Raw genomic sequence first — 20,009 nt, 5'->3', positions numbered from 1 at the left:
TGTTATTTCAGGCTCCATCAGCTCCAAGTCAAGTAATTGTTTCAGTCTAGTTGTGGAGGGCTCAGCTCACACTGGCCCATGCGGGGATCGAACCAGCAACCCTGGTGTTACCGGCATTGCGCTCTAACCAACTGAGCTAACCGGCCGCCCAAGCATATTACTTCTAACAGCAGGTCTCATTAATTGACCACTATGCTGTGTTCAGTTCCATTATACTTGTAAGGGCTTCACTCACATCATCTTTTCAGTCCTTATTTTTCTAGTTTGTAGCACAGTCCTGTGACATGTGGAGAATAATTCCCCTTTGAGGGTGAGGCTAAAAGAGGTTGAGTTCCTTGCTCAGAAGTGCCAGGACTTGAGCCCAGGATGGCTCCGCACTGAGCCTTTTCTGGGCGTGCACATGCTGTGTTGGAAATGCAGAGGTGAGCAGGGCTGTCCCCGGGGAGCAGGAGTCGCGTGTTTCTGCAGGAGGAGGAAAGTCGTACTGTATTCCCTCCTAGAGAGTGAATTTGAGACCTTGTGCCTGATTGCCTACGCTTTTGCTCGTAGCTACGAGGGCACTGGCCGGTCATTGTCCCTCAAGCTCATTCAGCAGCTGCGTCAACAGAGTGCCCAGAGCCAGATCAGTACCACCGCTGAGAACAAGAGCACAACGACAGCCAGACTGGCCTCAGGTACCCTGGAGCTTGAGTGGGCCCTTCCTCTCGTGACATCAAACCTTCCTGTGATTAGGCAGGAAGCTTCAGTCCCCAAGAGGGCAAGTTGCTCTTCTCCAAGGAGCAGCAAGCCAGTGACCAAATGGGAGCCGGCTTGGGCCTTCTGGTGGCTGAGACCTTTTTGTCCCCATCTCAGGGCAGGATTGCATTGACTTAGTGAGATCCCTTTGGGCTTGGTGTCATGCCAGGTTGAACATCCACCAGAACAGTTTAAGACCCCTCAGTTTAAATTCTTGAGCCATATTTACGTGGGCACCCTGTGACAAAGGTAAAGCAGAACATTTGTCTTGCTCTTTTAGACAGAATGTGTTTATAACTGTTTCTCATTGTGTGTGTGTTTTGTGGGGAACAGCGCGGACACTGCATGAGGTTTCCCTGCAGGAGTCAATCCGATACGCCCCTGGGGACGCGGTGGAGAAGTGGCTAAACGACTTGCTGTGCTTGGATTGCCTCAACATTACTCGGATAGTGTCAGGCTGCCCCTTGCCTGAAGCCTGTGAACTGTATCCTGCTGGCTTTCATTTGTCCTGTGAAAGGGAGAGGGGGCAATGAAAGAATTACACAAAAGGCTTGGCTCTTAGTTTCATAGGCTGCCGCTCTAGGGAGAGAGGACAGCTAGACATTTCCGATTTCCCTTCTTTTCCTTCCCTAAAATGTTTCTTCTTGGACATGGGGCCTCTCTTCCTAAGCTGAGGGAAACCCACATATCCAGCTTACCCTTGGACTAGTATGTCCTGTTTTGGGCTCTTTGATTTGTTCTGGTTTCTTAACTCCAGAGCCAGCTACTATGTTAACAGAGATACCCTCTTCTGCTACCACAAGGCCTCTGAAGTTTTCCTCCAACGGCTTATGGCCCTCTATGTGGCTTCTCACTACAAGGTACGTGCGGCTAGCCCTCGGGTGAACTTTAGCCCGACAGTCCCCTTCTGCTTGGCTTTTCACATCTTCTGTTACCCAGTGGCTCAGGTGACCATTCCACCGGGACTTAAATGTCCTGACATTGGCAAGCGCCTGTGACCTTGCTGAGGGATTGCATTTCCCATTATTGTTGAGATTGTCTTGGGCTTCCAGCTTTGTATACGGAGTGTGGAATTCCTGCATGTAGCTCCATGCCTGGTAGCTGGAGAGGTGGGAAGCATTGCCCGTTTTAAAAGGGGTACTTCTTGCCTGTCTGCTAAACTGATAGGCTAAGGTGACATAGCAGTTGTAACCTACTGGGGCTGTTGGACCCTGAGACCAGCCTTGTACCTCTGAGTTATTTTCAAGGAGCAGTGAATGAAAATTCTGGAAGTCTGAAAAATTAAAGGGCACATTGGAAAGGGTAACTGAGAGTGTGTGTAGCATTTTTACGAACAGCTTTTAAAGGAAGGCTGGAGAATTGGTGTTAGGAGTGGTGACAGGTTTTCTTGAAAGAGCAGCCTTGGCAGGACAGAGTTCACTTCCCAGCTGTGACATAGGCAGTGCTAACCTCTGCCCGCTCTGGGGCCTCAGCACTCGTGGTGAGATGATAGCAAGCTTTTGAGGCTAAGTCCCACTTAAGCCATTTCGGAGAGTCCCAGGCTTGCTGCCCAAGATACTAGACAAGTGCTTTGCTGGATTTGGGCTCATACTTGGCTTTGGGGAAAGCAGTACTCCAGCCGTCCAGTGATTCCGAGTAGCCTCTTGAGTGTAAAGGACAAGAAGAGGAGTGGCTCTCACTTCCTCGTGTTTGTGCCCGCAGAACTCTCCCAACGATCTCCAGATGCTCTCTGATGCGCCTGCTCACCATCTCTTCTGCCTCCTGCCCCCCGTACCCCCCACCCAGAACGCCCTTCCTGAAGTGCTTGCTGTCATCCAGGTACAGAAGCATTGTGGCATTGATTTTGGGAACCACTTGGGTGTCACGGTTAATGGCTCAGTGACCACAGCACAGGAGGGGAAGCTTGGCCTGCAGCCAAGTGGCTGGGTGTATCGAGGCAGGTGATGAGGGGCATCAAGGAAAGCAAGGCCCACTGTTCATGGGTGGACGGAGCTCATAACTGGTCACTCGTATTTTGACTTACAGCTCAGCTCCTCCTAAAACAGAACTTGCCTGTGTGTTTGTTTTGCTCCTTTATTACAAAGGCAATAACACAGATTGGAATAAATGTTTTTAATGCCTGGTATATATTTATGCGTTTTTACATCATTTTTCCTTTCCATAACATAGAACCATAGTACTTGGTAATCTGCTTGTTTTTGCAGTGTGTTAAATATTTATAATCTGCATAATTTTAAAAGGCTGCACTGTATTTCAGTGTATGCACTTACCGTGCTGTGTTTAACCATTCTCCTATTGGACGCTTGAGTCACTGAATTTGCACTATTCAGTGTGAGGGTCCTGTGTCTTCACTGATGTCTGCACACGCACAGCATGCGTGGAGACCCTCCTCTAGTGTGGTTTGGGCTCTGTGGGTCAGGAAGATGTCGGTACTCTGCCTTGTCAGTGCGTGTCAGGATGCCCATGGGGCACCTAAGGAAGCTTGCATTGGAAATGGATGGGTCAGTTACAGGCTTAAGCCTGAGCTGGAGTGGAAACAGGCGGCCTCCTTAGAACCGGCAGAATGTTGGTGATGCTGTGTGATGGGCTCCCCCTGGGCCGGCCTTCTGATCTGCACTGTGCTGTTTCCCGCATAGGTGTGCCTTGAGGGGGAGATCTCGCGCCAGTCCATCTTGAACAGCCTGTCCCGTGGCAAGAAGGCTTCAGGGGACCTGATTCCGTGGACGGTGTCAGAACAGGTGATGCGCTTTCCTGGGCATGTGTGAGTAAGTGAGGCCGGTGGCTTCGCAGGATGGTCGTGTCGCTAACTCACTGGCTTGTGTCTCCCACACAGTTCCAAGATCCAGACTTCGGCGGCCTTTCAGGAGGAAGGGTCGTTCGCATTGCTGTGCACCCGGATTATCAAGGGGTAACGTGTCCTTGTGCCCCTCGGACCTGCTGTGCTGCTACTAGCTGCAGCCGTGCTGCCGACAGTCTGTTAGGGCCCGTGTACTTGGGTGTGAGACTAGGAAGCTGGTCAAGGAGCAAGCATTTCCCGGCACTCCTCTGCCATGGATTTTGCCCAGGGCTGGGGTGGGGTGGTCACCTATGCTCGCTCCTCCTTTGTGAAGCAGATCTCCTTCCTGTAATTATCTCCTGTCTCTTAGAACTCCCACTGAGGAGCAAGCAGCTGTAGAGACGTCACTTTGGGGCTTGCTGATCTGTGGGCCAGAAAACACAGCCGGCCATCCTCACGCTCAGGTGGCACCTGGGCTGTTGGTGGGCAGACAGCGTGCGAGCGGGGGTTACACTAGGCCGAGTCCTAGGGTCTCTGCTTCGGCCTCACTGGGGTTTCATTGGTTCTTTATCAAGTGCAAGACCCATAGCGAAGGCTTTCTAGGAGCAGTGCAGTTGCACAGACGTGGTTTAGACCGACTAGAACAGCTCTCTTCCCTTGGCCTGTTTCCCTTCGTGTTTGCTCCTAGATGGGCTATGGCAGCCGAGCTCTGCAGCTGCTGCAGATGTACTACCAAGGCAGATTCCCTTGTCTTGAGGAAAAGGTCGTTGCGGTGTCACAGGAAATCCACACCGTCAGCAGCGAGGTAAGCATCTTTTGGCCGCACTCCTGGTTTCTGGGAGGACCCTTCCTTCCCTGGGTCTTCAGGAGCAGACTTGTCCAGTGGGGAACTGGACAAGTGGAGAAGTGTCCAGTGGGCTGGGCTCTCTCAGTACCGTGTTTCCCCCAGAATAGGACCTAACCAGAAAATAAGCCCTGACATGCCCTGAACATAAGCCCTAGTGCATCTTTTGGAGCACAACGTAATGTAAGACCCGGTCTCACTTTCGGGGAGACATGGTGGTAGCAGATTTCCTCTTCCGTTTTGGAGAAGCCGCTGCCTGCAGCCTGGTGTTTGATCTTCAGGTCAGCATCCTTAGCCTCACTTGGAAACTTGTTAAAAACGCAAATTCTTGAGCCCTACCCCAGACCTGAATCAAGCTCAGGTGAGGCCAGTAACGTATGTCTTCACGAGCTCCCAGGTGATGCTGAATCACGTTCCAGCTTAAAACCACCACTCTGGGATCTCCTCCTCTTAGCACTAAAGCCCAGACTCAGAGAAGTTCTGCCGTTATTGGTAAGGAGATTAATGCTAGGAACTGGGACGGCTTTCCACACACATTCATTTGAATTTCACAGCGTGCCTGTTGGCGAGGTGGGGAAGGGGCTTATATTTCACGTCAGGCTCAGATGTTTGTCGCTTCCCAAGGCACAAAGATATCTAGTGACAGACTTGGATCTTCAGCCCCCATCTTCAGGACCGGACCTTGTCTCTCTGTATATCTGTCAGGCGTTTCTAAACCATGTGGCTCTTCTCCTTTTTGGGTGCTGAGCAGTGTCGTTTCATGCTTGTCTAGGGGTTTGGTGTACTTAGGAAAGAGCACTGGACGTACTGGTGTTCCTGTAATTTAAATACCATGGGAACAAACCAAGAAAGCTGTCCTGGTGTTTGTTGTATTCATTCTAGGCCGTCAGCTTGTTGGAAGAGGTTGTGAATCCCCGGAAGGACCTGCCTCCTTTGCTCCTCAAATTGAATGAGAGGCCTGCAGAGCGCCTGGATTACCTGGGTGTGTCCTATGGCCTGACCCCCAGGCTCCTCAAGTAAGGGTTTGCTCGTCCGTCCTCCCTGCATCCCCTCCTTGGCCTCGCTGTCCTGACAGTGATAGTTCTGTGGGCTGTGTGCCTGCCTTTCCAGCGGGGGTCTGTCACACCTTCTGTCACCCGGTTCCTCCTGGCCTGTCCCAGCTGCATCTGTCAGCCACTCCCAGAATGTGCACACGGTGACCTGCTCTCTGTGTATCTTTGCAGATTCTGGAAACGAGCTGGGTTTGTTCCTGTTTATCTGAGGCAGACCCCGGTGAGTGAGGCATCTGGCAGAGGAGGGGTGTGGGTTTGCAGTGACAGGTCTGTCCTTGCACAGAGCTCTGGGCCCCCTGCGATGCTCTGAGTGGCTGTGCCTGTGCTTCCCAGGGCTTTGCTCAGATGGGCACCGAAACAGGCCCCCTCACCGACAGGCCGTGTCCCCTCCTGCCGGGTTCTGGACTTTGTGCTTGATTATCAAATGGCTGAGGTGCACATGGACCTGCTCATCTAAGTCTGGAATCCTGTAAACCTGGGAGCCTCCTAGAATTTAAAAAAAGAAAGAAAAGTGGTTTTAGGAGAATGTGTGACAGAGCCATAGAGGATTATTATGGAAGAGGAAAAAGATCGTGACTGTCAGTTTGTTAAAAAAATATTTATTTAGCAACCTGCAGTGAAGCAGGCAGTGAGCAAGCTAAAGCCATGAAGCTTAGTTTCCATTGGGTAGAAACAGGCAACAGAAAAGTGAACAGATACAGGTTCAGATAGTGATATATGCTGTGAAGAATACCAAACACTGAAATTGCAGTCTAATGAGTAGTCAGGCTTCGGAGCGGTGACCTTTCATACTAAAACGTGAATGATCAGAATGGAGCAGCCTTGTGACAGTCCTAGAAACAGAGTGTTTCCAAGCAGAGGGCACAACAAGCTTAAGGACTGAGTTGGTTGTGAACTCGGTAATGTGAAGGAAACAAAAGAAGGCCAGTGTGGCAGGAGAGTCCTTAAAGGAACAGGGTAGTGGTTGCTGGTGGGGTAGTTAGGTCTGTGTAGGCACTTGGCATTTTTTTCCTGTTCAGTTGGTGAAAGGGATTAGAGTAAAGGTCCTGTGGCTGCGGTGTAGACAGTGGATGGCAGTGGCTCAAGGGGAGAGGCAAGAGAGGAGTGGGTGAGAGATGTGGTGGTTTGGTACGAGGTAGAAGTAGTGAAGATGGAGAGAAGTGGCCAAATGCAACGTTTGTTTCAGAGGTCAAACTGACTAGAATTGTTGAAGGATTGGATGTGGAAGATGAGTGAACTGGAGAACTAGGATAATACCTAGGTTTTTGGCTTGAGAGACTGGGTGTTTGAGAAACTGGGTGTTGGAGGTGCTGTTTACTGAGAAAAGACCTACTTGGAAAAGAGTTTTGGAGGGAAAAGTGGGAATTTCTTTTTTTTTTTGCAGTAAAAAAGAGATGGCTATTAGACGTCCAAATGGAAATATGGAATAGGCAGTTTACTATACGCGTCTGGAGTTCAAGGGGAAGGTTGGGGCTGGAGGTAGTTTTAGGAGTCATCAACATATTTTTAATCGGATATACTCCCTGATGGGAAGGATTTTTCTTGTCTGTTTTCTTCCCTGCTATAACCCCAGCACTTAATAGCATGTCCTATATATAGTAGTGTTTAGTCAGTTAATACTTTTGTTCAATGAATGAATATTTAAAGCTCTTGAAAGTAGGGACATAAAGTAGACAGAGAAAAAGAGGGTGGGTCTTTGGACTCTCCTACATTTAGAGGAATGAGGGAGATTCAGCAACGGAGATGGAAGGAGTCGCCTTGATCCCTAGGACAGTCATGAGGTTTGGGGTCACCAGCCAAGATGAACGAGTGTTTCAGGAAGGGGAATGAATGGCTATTCAGAGAACAAGTAAAACGAGGAAAGACAATTGGCCAGTGGCCTTCTCAGCATTGGCGATCTGAATGAAAGCAGCTTCCGTGGGGTGGAGGGATCATCGTGACTGGAGAGAGTGGAAGGTGAGGAAATAGACCATGAGTAGGTGAGTCATACACAAAGCAAAAGGAAGCAGAGAAACAGGGTAGCTGGAGGGAGATTGGAATTAAGGCAAGTTTATCAGATGGGAGATTCTAGAACATGTTTGCTGCAGAGTCTGATCCTGCAGAGATCCTGCGAATAATAGTGCAGGTGAGGGGAGCTGATTGTAGGAATGCAGGCCTTGAGGAGACGAGGGGGAAGGACCCGGAGTGCAGGAGGAGAGGTGGCCCCCACGTCCTTCACAAGAGGAGACCGAGTGTGGGTGTGGAAGGTGCTGGAAGATGAATAAGTTCTCTGATTTGCTTCTGTTTCCTCTGAAGGGAGGTCAGCAGCAGAGGAAGGAGTGTGGAGTCTTCATTTTGGAGGGTGCAAAGTCAGGATCCCAGGGTTCCCAATTGAGAGGTCGAGGCCGGGATATAAATTTGGCAGTTGGCTGCAAGGAGAATGCAGACGGTTGAGTTCAGCGTAACCTCAGTGTGTCCCAGTGATCTCGTGCTGCTCGTTTGTGACTTGGTGCTGGCGTTTTGTTACACGAATGCTCTTCTGTTGAAATCCATTAGATATTTTTATGGTATGGGACTTTGTTGTTATGTAGTAAAAATGTAAAAACCTGTGGTCACTATTTTAGCACCTAAAGAAGCCTGCACTTGCAGACTGGTTGCTAGCACGGGAACTCTAGGTGTTGGACGTAAAGTTTTTGCTGTGAGGCACCGAACACGATTGATGAGATCGTGTGGCGTTTACGCTGTAATGACTGAGTCCAGAGTCGACTTGACGCGAGTGGCTCGCTTCCGCGGGTGCAGAGCAGCTGTGCTCTGCGGGGAGAACATCCCTCCTCCATGCGTGCTGCCTGCAGGAAGCTGCAGGGTGACATGGTCTGTGAAAGCCCCGGGGTAGGAAATGAGGCCACGTGACCGTGTGAGTCTCCTGCTGGGGAAGAAGGAAGGGCCTTCATTCTGCAGTCTTGCCCTTCGGCAGTGACCGGTGGCTGACAAAAGGGGTGCTCGGTGCCAGGTAGGAATTTGTGTTTTCAGAATGACCTGACGGGAGAACACTCGTGCATCATGTTAAAGACACTGACTGATGAGAACGAAGCTGACCAGGGAGCCTGGCTTGCGGCCTTTTGGAAAGGTGAAACTGAGTGGAAGGGGGACAGCGAGGTGACGGGCGGGAGGCCTCCAGGCCTCTGACTGTGTGATTGTACCCCCAGACTTCCGCAGGCGGTTCCTGGCGCTGCTGTCCTACCAGTTTAGCACCTTCTCTCCTCCCCTGGCCCTGAACATCATTCAGAACAGGAACATCGGGAAGCCTGCACAGCCAGGTGAGCGGGGTGGGATGGCACGGAGGCTGCTAGCGGCTCGTTCGTGTGGAAGGAGGAGGCGGATGCCGTGGTCCAGGAGGAGGGCTGGACTAGGAATTGAGAGACAGGTTTTAGGCCTACGTCTCCCGCTGACCGCCTCCCGCTCAGCAGGCCCTGTTCTGCCTGGGGCGCGCTGTCACACACAGTACCTTTTATCTTCATAACAAGACTTCGGGGATGTGATTTGACTTCCGAGATGTCAATTAAGGTCACATAGCTAGTCAATTATGGAACCCGATTTAAATCCTGTGGTCTAGGGTAACTAGCTCAATTCTGTGGCTCAGGTTCCTCATCCGTGAAATTATAATAAGAATGTGTCCCCAACACATGGCTGTGCTTTGGGCATATAAATTCTGTTTGAATACTTAAAATACCAAAAAATGTGTAAGGGATCATTTGTATCAACAGCTGTGGGCTTTTTTTTTTTTTCTGTTGCTAAATACGTGTGTGTGTACTTTTTTTTTGCCAATTGCATTGGACGGAAATCTCTCTGTTCCTTGAGCTGGGCAGAGCGTGCACACTTTCTGTGAAGCTGGGGAAAGAATGTTGTATTTCTCTAACCCTGGGCATGGGAGCCTTTCCTTGGACTGATGGGTTGGCGTGGAACTCTGAGCAAGGGTCACATGCCAGTTGTCCCTGTCCCTGCATGGCCCAGAGCTGCCTCCCCTTTGCAGGAGGGTCAGGGCTGCCTGGGTGGTTTGTGACGTCGGCGGGCAGGTACTTGTATGTAACTCCTGTCCTGCTCTGCTCTGGCTGAAGGTCCTGGGGAGGAGCGGCTGTTAGGTGCCACCCGGGGACTAGGTGTGTGCTACCTGGGAATCTCGTCAGACCCTGGGAGGGCATTGGGCTGCCCTGACCTGTCTGGCTCCATCCCGTGTACAGCCCTATGCAGGGAGGAGCTGGAAGCACTCTTTCTCCCCTATGACCTGAAGAGGCTAGAAATGTATTCACGGAACATGGTTGATTATCACCTGATCATGGACATGATCCCAGCCATCTCCCGGATGTACTTCCTGAACCAGCTGGGGGACCTGGCCCTGTCGGCTGCCCAGTCGGTAGGTTCCCTGCAGCTCGTGCGCTGGAAGAGAAGCTTGGTTTGTGGAGCGATTTGTGTGCTGGATGTTGGTTGGATGCGTTGATGTAATTTTGTTCTTTCTCATGGTTGGGTAGTGGTGGGGGGACTCTTGCGCTCTGAAGTCTGGTCATGTGCCTGGCCACACAGTTAATAAGTGGACGACCTGCAGTTTGAATCCACATTCTTCCTACCCTGCCTTACCTTAGTAGAGGTCCAGGAGCACCCCGAATTGTTGTAATGTAGCCGTGAAGCAGCTGTTTGCCAGGATAAGTTAGTTTGGGGATTCTAGGAAGAGGGAGGTTTCTTGGTAGTTTTCCGTAAGGATGAAAGAGAAGATTCCTAAATGTGCAGTGCCAGTCGGTGTTTTGTACTAGATGGCTGTGGTCAGAAGAGTAACTTTGGTTCCCAGTGCCATTTTAATGGGTCAAGGCTGGTGCCAGCGGTCACTCCAGCAGGTCTTCCATCCTCCAGGCTCTTCTCTTGGGGATTGGCCTGCAGCATAAGTCTGTGGACCAGCTGGAAAAGGAGATTGAGCTGCCCTCGGGCCAGTTGATGGGACTTTTCAACCGCATCATCCGGAAAGTTGTGAAGGTAACCTCGGCTGAGAGCAAGGTTTTGGTTTGCTGGGAATAATGCTAGCAACCCACTCCCTGCGTCAGGAGGAATAGATGTTAGCATTTGGCCATATTTGCTGCAGGAGACACAGACACACACACACAGACACACACACACACACCACACACCCCGCCCCCGAAGAAATGGGGGGCTTCAGCTGTATCTAATGTTCCCTGTTCTCTCCCAGAGGCACCACTGCTGAAATTTGATATCTGTGCAGTCTGTGTTTTTATACTCTCACTATGAACACATGTTCTAAACTATGTAGAGTTGGCACTAATTGACTTGGAAGCAAGTGACTGGGTCCCTGCCCCTGTCTCATCGTCTGCTTCTCGGCTATTGTCTTTTGTAGCTATTTAATGAAGTGGAGGAAAAGGCCATTGAGGAGCAGATGGTGGCAGTGAAGGACGTGGTCATGGAGCCCACGCTGAAGACGCTGAGTGATGACCTGGTACGCCCCCGCGAAAGGCCTGTGAATGCCGAATGCATGGAATGGCCCCATCCCCGTTAGGACGCGCCCTCTGCCCTCACTGAGCTCGTGGTGCCACGCGCTGTAGGTGTGAGCGAGCGGCGAGCAGCGCTCCCCTCGTGTCCGTGTCCTGGGTGTGCCGAGCACACACTGCCCCAGACTGCTGCCGCCACTGCGGGGCGTGTGCAAGCAGTCAGCAGCTGCTGTGCTGAGCCTCGTTTGTCCTTTTAGACTTCAAAATGCACGTTTTATGTCCACATGCACTTGAGTGAGAGCTGCCCGTAATGGTGTAGGCGGTACACAGAGGAGCAGGAGACAGCTACTCACCGTGGTGGTATTCTGCTGCCTCACCTTTCTCTGTGACTTGTCCCCTCTTGCCTCTGACCTGCTCTCTGTGGGGCCTTGACCGCAGGATGAAGCAGCGAAGGAATTCCAGGAGAAACACAAGAAAGACGTGGGGAAGCTGAAGAACATGGACCTCTCTCAGTAAGGACCCCTCTGCTGCTCGTGGGAAGCGAAGGGAAGGCTCTAGGGCCCACGGACCGTGTTTGCAGGTCTCTACTTCATGCCCGGGTCCCCAGGGCCCTGGAAGCTGTGTTCATGGGATCACTTTTAGAAGCACTAATAGCTAAAAACCTCCTCATTCAGTATTTGCATAATTTCGGAGGACTTGTTTTCCCAGAGCAGCTCTGCCACGTTGACTTTCAAATCGTGTTCCCGAGATCCCTAGGGTTCCATGTCATGCCTCAGGTCCCTAGGAAGGGGGGTGTTGGTCAATGAGTATCCACTTTCAGTGGTCACTTTTCTGTTTGGCTTTTGCACGTGAATCTGTTTGAAGAAAGGATTCTACTGCAACAAATAATCTAACAAAGCCCCTGGCTCGGAACCCTCTGTGTACCAGGAACCCTGGTCCGCTTTCATCTTCAGCTGTAACGGTGTTACCCACTCTGCGGACTGATGTGAATAGCAACTCCACAATGAGTGGCCTTTGTGCCTCTCTGATCATTACTGATGTTGTCGGACACGGCAGATGGAGTGGCCAGGAGGTCCCTGGGCAGGGTTTCAAGCTCTGCCCTCAGCTTTGCAATATCAAGACCTTGACTTGCCAGGACTGCTGGATCCCGAGAAGTGGGGCAAGGTGGAACGGGCAGGGGCACAGTTCCAGGGTGTGTTTGGAGGTAGCAGGGAGCAAGAAGATGGTGGTGATAGGAGGCTATTTGGTGGGCAGTGAAGGAGAGTCAGGTGGGAGAAGCTGTGCAGCTGCCTCCTGTGCAGGAGTGTCCTGTCACTGACCCCTGCTGGCAGGCCTGGCGCCATCCTTGCCCCAGTGAAGGTCCTGTCCTGTGGAGCTGGCTCCGCGTCGCTTGACCCTACTGCACGTCTGTTCTCTCGGCTGCTCAAACGCTGATGCAGCTCTGCCTGGCTTTCGTGACAGCACGTGTGTGAGAAGAACGTTGTCCCTCTCCTTAGTTTCTCTGAAGCAGTCCCCTTTTCCTTCAAGCAGGCCCTGATACTTCCCTTCTGATTTTTAGGTACGTAATCCGTGGGGATGATGAAGAGTGGAATGAGGTTTTAAACAAAGCCGGGCAGCATGCTTCGATCGTCAGCCTGAAAAGGTGAGGGCCTAGCATCTGACAAGAGAGGCTTTCTCGCCTCTCTGCTTCTCTGGTAACTTGCATTAGGAAACGGGAGGTTGGACCAAAAGCCTTGAGAGAAAAATCGTAGTTCTTTCCTGGGAGGGTCGCTACTTTTATAACATGTCTCCTACGGATCAGGCAGGGCCATGTCTTAGGCCTGGGTCTCAGCATTCCTGTGTTCCCCAGACACACAGAGGATGGGCTTGAGGAAACAGTCCCAGAACTGCCAGTGACTGAGTACTTCCTGTGGGCTGCAGTGCAGTGTCCCCTTCACCCTCCGGACGACATGTGGTGGCTGATGGCTGTTTTATTACTATCACTGCTTTAAAGATGAAGTAACCAGGGCTTGAAAGTGTTAAGTAATTTCCCAAGAAGCGTACATCAAGTAAGAGGCAGAGGCAGAATCAGGACCAGGTTTGTCCACTGCAACCCCCATAGTACACCTGGTGCACTCTCCTTCCTCTAAACCAGCAATTCTCAAAGTTCGGGGTCTTAGAGTTCCTTTATTGCATAAAAATTATTTAGGGACCCCAAAGGGCTTTCATTTATGTCATATTAACATTAGTCATATTTCCCATGTTAGAAGTTAAATACTGAGAAATTTTAAGAAATTTGTTCATTCAGAATTAATGGTCCAATAAATGGACTCACAAGTTTTTTGTTTTTAAAAATACCCTTTTTTCCCATAAAAATTTTAGTAAGAAAAGTGCATTGTTTTACATTTACATTTTTGTAAAATTCTTTAATATCTGGCTTAATAGAAAGCAGCTGAATTCTGCATTCAATTTTTTGTGCTATCACACGTCTTATAGCCTTTGGAAAACTGAACAATTGTGAGAGAATAGAACTGGAAAAGGCAAATAATATATTAGTATTATTATAGAAATACAAAGGGTGCCAAAAAAATGTATACACATTTTAAGAAAGGAAAAGAACTGTATTAAAATTACACTGATGGGAACCACTGTGAGCACCTCTTGTAATTGCAGAAGTCAAACATGACTTGTATTCATCTTTTTGAGTATTGCAATTTTAGTACAGTTTTTTTCGTTCTTAAAATGTGTATACATTTTTTTGGCACCCTCTGTAGTTTGACCTTGGGGACCAACCACCTGGAAGGGTCTTGGACAGTCCAGGAGTCTCTGGACCACTCTTTGAAAATCTTTGCTCCAAGCAGCTTCTCTGCAGAAAGCTGCATTTGTACATAAACATGGTTCCTGGGCTGAAACCTTCACTGGGGTTTCTGCTGAGGAGAGAGAGGCCTGCAGAGGCCCTGGGGCTCTGGAGATGAGGCTTCCATAGCTGGTTTAGAGGTTGGTGGGGAGCATGAGTTCTCGGTATTGCCATAGTCACCGACAGGTCTCCTGAAGAGCTTATTTTGGAAACATTAGGAAAGAGGACATCTTGTGACTCTAGGAACCGTAGGTCCCAGAAATCAGATGTTCTCTGCTGCAGTCTCCATCCATCACTGGTGTCTGGAGTCCCAGCGTCAGTGTCGGCCTCATGTCCCAGCTGCGCTCTGACATGGCACCAAAGCCCATGGCCAGTGTGTCCTAAGTTCTGGTTTGGATAGTATGGCAGATGTAGCACATGGATGGCTGGAGCTTGAGTGCGGTGGCTTTGACTGGCACAGATACTTGGTGTGGGGAAGGTCTGGTCCCACACTTACAGAGCTTAGCCTCTCCTGTGGTTCATTTGGCTCTCACTGCCAGTGAGGACCCTCCTGAATGAATTAGCTCGCCATCCACGTGGTAGCTCACGCGCTGGAGGGCTCGGAGTACACGGGAAGTTTTTACTTTGGGAGGTAAAAATACTGATTTCATTATACATTCATTATTCTTGGAGGCCTTACTTTTCTTTCTTTTTTCTTTATTTTCCTGAGAGGTCACTTCATTCAGGTGATGCCAATGGCCCCTGAATGGAAGTGTTTACTCTTCATAGGGAGGTGTTTGTTCCCAGGGCAAAATGTCACTGGAGAGACTCTTTAGTCTATGAGGGAGAAGGAAGGTGGCCATAAACTGAGTGATTCTTGTGCTAATCTATCAATGAGGAATCCATTGGCCTGCTAAAAATGTGTAACCTGAGTTCCTGTTCCTTTGGGCTTTCTTCCTGTTTAGGAAAAAATAAAATAACAACAGCGCATCAGACAGAAAGTATTGTTGGATTTGCTTGGGAGTCTCATGCTTTGTATTAGGGACTGTCCTTGGAGTCAGTGGGATAATATGTCTGGTTTCCAGGGTAATCCTGAGTAGTGAGTGATAGGAGGGAGTCTTCCTTGTGATGTCTTAGTTTTTTCTTGAGGTCTCAGGAGAGGGGAACATACAGAAGTCAGACTTCAGGTGTTAAAATGTGGCTTTGTTGCTCCACAGACTAGGAGCTCAGTCGGGGCAGGCCCTGGGTCGCTGTGGTGTCGCCGCGGCCTCCAGCACAGTGCGTGCACGCTCATAGGCTTGCCGAGAACGCTTGTGTCTAACCGAGTATTCTTACATTGTTTCAGATGGTGGCATCCCTTTTTCAGACAAAGCAGAGCAGTCTGAAAGGGCTTAGATCTGTGCATGTTTTATTTTATCTACTGCTGTTTTTTCCTCCAGTGACAAGAAAAGGAAGTTGGAAGCCAAACAAGAATCCAAACAGAACAAAAAGTTGAAGAAAAACAGAGATATGAAGAACAAAAAAGACATGAAACTGAAGCGAAAGAAATAGTGAAGAGAAGCTCGGGCATCAGTGGCTGACTCGTAAGGAGATACCCGGACTTTCTGGACTGCCTCTGTCTGGACTGGGCCGTGGCCTTGCTCTGTTAAAAGCAACAAGCGCCCCCATCAAACCTGGAAGCTGGCCATGGACCGCGGCTGGCTTAAAGCAAAGTCGCTTCTGAATAAGTCTGCTTGGACCTCGATGGTTGGGCAAACCGCTGCCTTCCAAGGATCCCTCTCCTGCCCTCATCCTGGCCTTCCTTTCCCAGAAGTTCATTTCCTTTGGGCCCAGGTTTTTTGGTTCCTTCTCACATGTGTGGAAGCCACTCTGACTCTTGTCCCTTCTCACAGTTAAGTGTACAGCTTTCTGGTGGTGCTCAGGGGGCTGCTGCTGGGACACTGTCCCAACTGGGGACACTGCTGGGACCTCTTGTCCAAACTGCCTGAGGCCTGGAGTGGCCGGAGCCTCCTGCCGTCACATGGCCATGGCAGGCTGCTGTGAGGTACACTGGGATTTGCACCGCTGTGCACGATTCCACTGCTGGCTCCGGCGGCCGCTGCCCCAGGGGCCCAGGAAAACCCAAGCTCTTAAGTTAGGAAGGATGACATTTGAATCCCCAAAACTTATTTCATGCGTGTGGGGAAAAAATGTTGGGCAAGACCCTCTTGCTAGCAGAGGTGAGGGAAGGAGAGAGGATCTATTTTTAATAAATAACATCCTGGAAAGACCAGCTGCCTGTGGGTGCTCAGTGACTCCACATAGGTGGAAGCTGCATCTTGTGCTATTTCTTCTGGTGGACCTTGGCTGCCAGGTGGGCTTTGGAGACTGTTGGAATCGAGACTGAGGTTGGGCAGTGAGGCCAGGGCTTAACCAACCCTGGGTCCTGTGGGAGAAGTGCTGGCACTGGCCAGCGCCCGCGGTGGTCATCGAGGGACTTGGTGTGGTGCCTGGGAGCCAACTAGCTGTGCCTCTTTTCCTCCGTCACTCCTGTCAGGTGGTTTGGTCCGTTCCGTCTGTTGGAGACAAATTACGTGGTGGCCTCACACCTACGTTGGTGTTTGTTTGGTGGTGTCTACTTTCCAGACCTAAATCCGATGCCGTGTTACTGAAACCTTGACCCCGAAGGTCCTCTGCTGGTTCTGTAGGGCGGTTCCTTACACATGTCACCAAGTGCAAGAAAACCTCAAGGTGGAAGTCAGCTCCATTGTGGTGGTGTTCGGATCTGCCTTTCTCCCTGCCACCGGGTGTCTGTCAGTGGGTGGCAATCGTTCGCAACGCCCTGGCTGCGTCAGTCTTCAACTTCTACTCTTTCTTTTTATCTGAAAAACTCATGTGGTTTTCTTGGTTACTGATGTGCTTTGGGTTTTCATAGGCTTTAGACCAGGGGTGTCCAAACTGCGGCCCGTGGGCCCATGGGCCAACTGCAGCCCACAATCCATTTTTAATTGGCCCGCAGCAAATTCCAAAAATATATTTAGTTTACTTAAATAAACCAGGTGAGGCAATACGTACTTCACCTCAAGTGAGTGGCCCGACTGTTTGTGTATTTTACCGCATATGGCCCTTGGTAAAAAACGTTGAAAAAAGTTTGGACAGCCCTGCTTTAGAAGGACTGGTCTTCTGTAAGTCCACACAGATCCTTGCCTCAGCCCTGATTAACCTGATTCCTAGAAGTCTAACACATGGACGGGAAAGGAGAGGAGAGCTTCTGGACCAAAAAGGATTAAACACACACTCACTGGAACTCATGCCCACGGGGAGAAGAGCAGCCTGTCCCCTGCGCCTGCGCCCACAGGCATAGGGGGCTTTTGTTTCCTGGCTCTGCAACTTCCTGTCTGAAGACCCCCTGTGAAAGTCGGCAGGAAAGTTGGCTGAGGGGAGATGAAAATTTCTGATCAATTTTTTTCAGGTGAGTTCCTGAGCCTGCTTTTCAAAGAGGATGTTTTTAGGAGAGTGGCCAGAAGCCAGTCAAAATCTCAAATGGGGAGAGCTGAATGGTATCCTGAAACACTCCCGCCATGTCGTCCCACAGGTGTGGGGGCCCAACTGTCCGAACCTTGCTCGGCTTCCCTAGCCCCCAGACCTGTCCTCTGCAGGGACAGGTGCTCTGAAGCCAGACTGCCTGGCTTTGACACTGGCTCTGCCCTGACCCTCACTGTGACCCTGGGCCCACCACTTCCACGCCCACGTCTGTAAACGACAGCACCTACCTCAAGGCCGCAGTGAGGGTGAGTGGAGTAGAACAGGAATTGCCGAGAAGTCTGGCTGACAGAAAGTGCTCACAGTCTCTGGGGTCTGTGGCGCGCCGGTGTGACGGCACCTGCAGATTATCTGCCAGTGCTGCCGTGCTGAGTAAGGACCAGCTTTGTCGTAAAACCACGACCTGTGCTGGCAGAGTCCCACTCAGGCAGCAAGGGGCATGCATTTTGCAGTCAGACCTGTCAGGCTCTGCGTCTTCCGACAAGGGCCTTTCTTTCACAGAGACGGCTTTCCCTCTACACACAAAAAGGAAGCCAGCATTTTGCCTACTGTGTCCAGTCCTGGCCCTTTTATTTGCAAAGTGTATGTTCCTAAACAGGTCTCTGTACTTCATGGCTATGATCTTGGGCTCTCCTCCAAACCTGAGAAAGCACGCCTCCCCCAAACCTCACCATCTGGCCCCCAGACAGATGACATCTGTAAAGTTCAGCTGTCTCAGAAAATCTCACTTGTGCAATGAATTCAGCTAGGTTGGCTATGAATGCTGTCACCAGGACAGGGCAAGAAGGGGCTAAAGGAGCCTGAACAGAGAAGATTCTAGATGTTCTCCATCCCCAAAGCCGGAGGCAGCTAAGGCTGCCTGCTGCAGTGCTTCCACCGCTCATCTGGCCCAGCAGGCGGTCCCAGAGGCCTCCTGAGTGACCAGGAGACCACACAAAGGGGGCTGTTGAGGCAAGGAGGAAATAAGTGACGGTCACCTTGGAAAAATGTAGACTATCTGAGGCCATTATACCAGCAGCCAGCCCGCAGGCCTGGAGGAGGGGGTGGGGCTGGCATCCCCTCAGGCCTCAGTAGGCGGTTCAGTCCAGACTGGGGAGAACAGGGTGCCCTTAATTCTATAAACAATTGGTTAAAGTTGAAATGTGTGGCTCCTGTAAAGGGGTGGGGGCAACAGAAAAGAAAAAGGCCTGAGACGTTCCCTTGGTGCTTTAGGTGGTTCTGTTGAGAAAGCTGTGATGACCCTGGCACTTGCTGGCATCAGGTAACGTTGGGAGCAGAAAGGAAAAGGGAAATACCAGGTGAGGGAAAGTCGGGGCCGGGCCCCCGTAGAGGGAGGCAGTCTCAGTGTTAGCCTCAGGGGCCCAGGTCAGACGGGGCAGCCTCACATCTGGAGGGGCTTTCCTTTGGAGGCAAGGCGCAGGCTCCAGCAGCAAACGCTCCAGCTTATCATTGCCCGCGGGACAACTGCAGTAGAATGAAATCCCTCCAGTAGAGAAGCGATGCTTTCAAGCCCCTTGTTTCCCAGGGGCTCCTGCTCAGGAGAAGGTCACTTTCTTCCCCCCAGCCCCAGCCTGCCTTTGGTGACTGATAGCCTGAAGCAGGCAGCTGGAGAAGAACCGGACCCCCATGCTCCGAGGGCGGCCCCCAAGAGGAGGCCCGGCCACCAGGTTAAGGTAAGGTGACCACCCCCATTTCCTTTATAGTTCTCCTAGCCCCTGGAAGGATGCCTGATTTTTTCCTTATTAAGTGCTCGCATAAGTGTGTTTCTGCTACACACACACTCATAGGGGTCCCATCCCTCATATTGCCTTCCCTTTAACTTTCTGCCCTCCTCCCCCTCAAAAAAAGACATTGCTGAGCCCTACCTGGAGTCAGCTCGCAACTAGATCTTGCCTTTTAGAGTGGGTAAAATTCACTGAGGCACGTCCTGCATGGGTGGGGGAATGTGTGGGGGGCGTGGACACAGACCCCTGCAGATGGCAAGGGCTGGGGGGGGACAACCCCCTCAGCCTCCTTCACAGCCTCTGCCAGGAGGGTGGTGCTGAGGGGCACGCCTTCTCCCTGTGGCCCCCAGAGGGCGCCTTAGGTCCATCAGGGCCCTCTCCTCACCTCTGCCAGTGCCCCAGGCTGGGTCTCAAGCTGCCCCACCTCGGCCCCACCTGGCAAAGCTGAGCAACAGGCCTTTCCCTGTACTGAACCCATGAGGTCTCCATGTCTCCCAAGTCCTGAGTCGTGGCCTCTCACTGAACTACAGCCACTCTGATCGGCATTCCCAGGGACCTTAGCAATTTCTCTTCCTGCCACAGGCAGAAACCCCGGACTTTGCACCTAAAACGAACTATAACTGGGTCTGGAAAACCTTTGGGTCTGAGTCGGCTCACTGTCCTTTCTCCATTACCAGGTGGCACAGCCAGCTCAGGCTCAGCAGATCCTGGAGGCAGCAGACACCGAGGAACAGATGCTTGTCACCAGGCCAGACATGGATGGAGAAGGCCCTGCCCCCACCTCACTGGGCCACACAGGTTGGACTGTTGCAAGGGTTTGCGAACAGCTATGAGGGTGCCTCCGCCAACAGCTCCCACAGCAGGGCTCGGGGGAAAGGTATGTCCTGGGTTCAGGGAACATCAGAAAAGCTCCTGACAGCTGGCATTCCTGTCATCAGGCTTGGGTCCCTGCACGCAAACACCTTTTCTGTCCCGCTCAATGGTATGTAAGTGCTTATCCAACGGGAACTATTTTAGATTATCAGCTCCCTCATTCCACAAGAGGAAAACTAAGGCCCAGCAAAGGAAGTACT

General features: G+C 51.1%; 1 protein-coding gene across 3 annotated transcripts in view; it reads left to right on the top strand.

Moving 5' to 3' along the window:
- The window catches only part of NAT10 (N-acetyltransferase 10), a 45,341-nt gene that overhangs the window by 24,743 nt on the left and 589 nt on the right, over positions 1-20,009 (top strand). For all 3 annotated transcript variants that reach the window (XM_081062646.1, XM_081062648.1, XM_081062647.1), the window contains exons 13-31: positions 550-674; positions 1,069-1,219; positions 1,499-1,595; positions 2,437-2,553; positions 3,372-3,473; positions 3,569-3,643; positions 4,200-4,316; positions 5,238-5,371; positions 5,579-5,627; positions 8,417-8,513; positions 8,593-8,703; positions 9,625-9,797; positions 10,289-10,408; positions 10,785-10,883; positions 11,314-11,387; positions 12,434-12,517; positions 15,130-17,141; positions 18,777-18,885; positions 19,614-19,813. In XM_081062646.1, the coding sequence (XP_080918772.1) occupies positions 550-674; positions 1,069-1,219; positions 1,499-1,595; positions 2,437-2,553; positions 3,372-3,473; positions 3,569-3,643; positions 4,200-4,316; positions 5,238-5,371; positions 5,579-5,627; positions 8,417-8,513; positions 8,593-8,703; positions 9,625-9,797; positions 10,289-10,408; positions 10,785-10,883; positions 11,314-11,387; positions 12,434-12,517; positions 15,130-15,241 (1,837 nt within the window). In that variant the 3' untranslated portion in view covers positions 15,242-17,141; positions 18,777-18,885; positions 19,614-19,813. The remainder of the gene's footprint in view (positions 1-549; positions 675-1,068; positions 1,220-1,498; positions 1,596-2,436; positions 2,554-3,371; positions 3,474-3,568; positions 3,644-4,199; positions 4,317-5,237; positions 5,372-5,578; positions 5,628-8,416; positions 8,514-8,592; positions 8,704-9,624; positions 9,798-10,288; positions 10,409-10,784; positions 10,884-11,313; positions 11,388-12,433; positions 12,518-15,129; positions 17,142-18,776; positions 18,886-19,613; positions 19,814-20,009) is intronic.

Source organism: Rhinolophus hipposideros (assembly GCF_964194185.1).
Source record: "Rhinolophus hipposideros genome assembly, chromosome: 10".
Lineage (NCBI taxonomy): Eukaryota > Metazoa > Chordata > Mammalia > Chiroptera > Rhinolophidae > Rhinolophus > Rhinolophus hipposideros.
The sequence above is the reverse complement of the archived record's forward strand: the minus strand, read 5'-3'. Positions and strand labels throughout refer to the sequence as shown.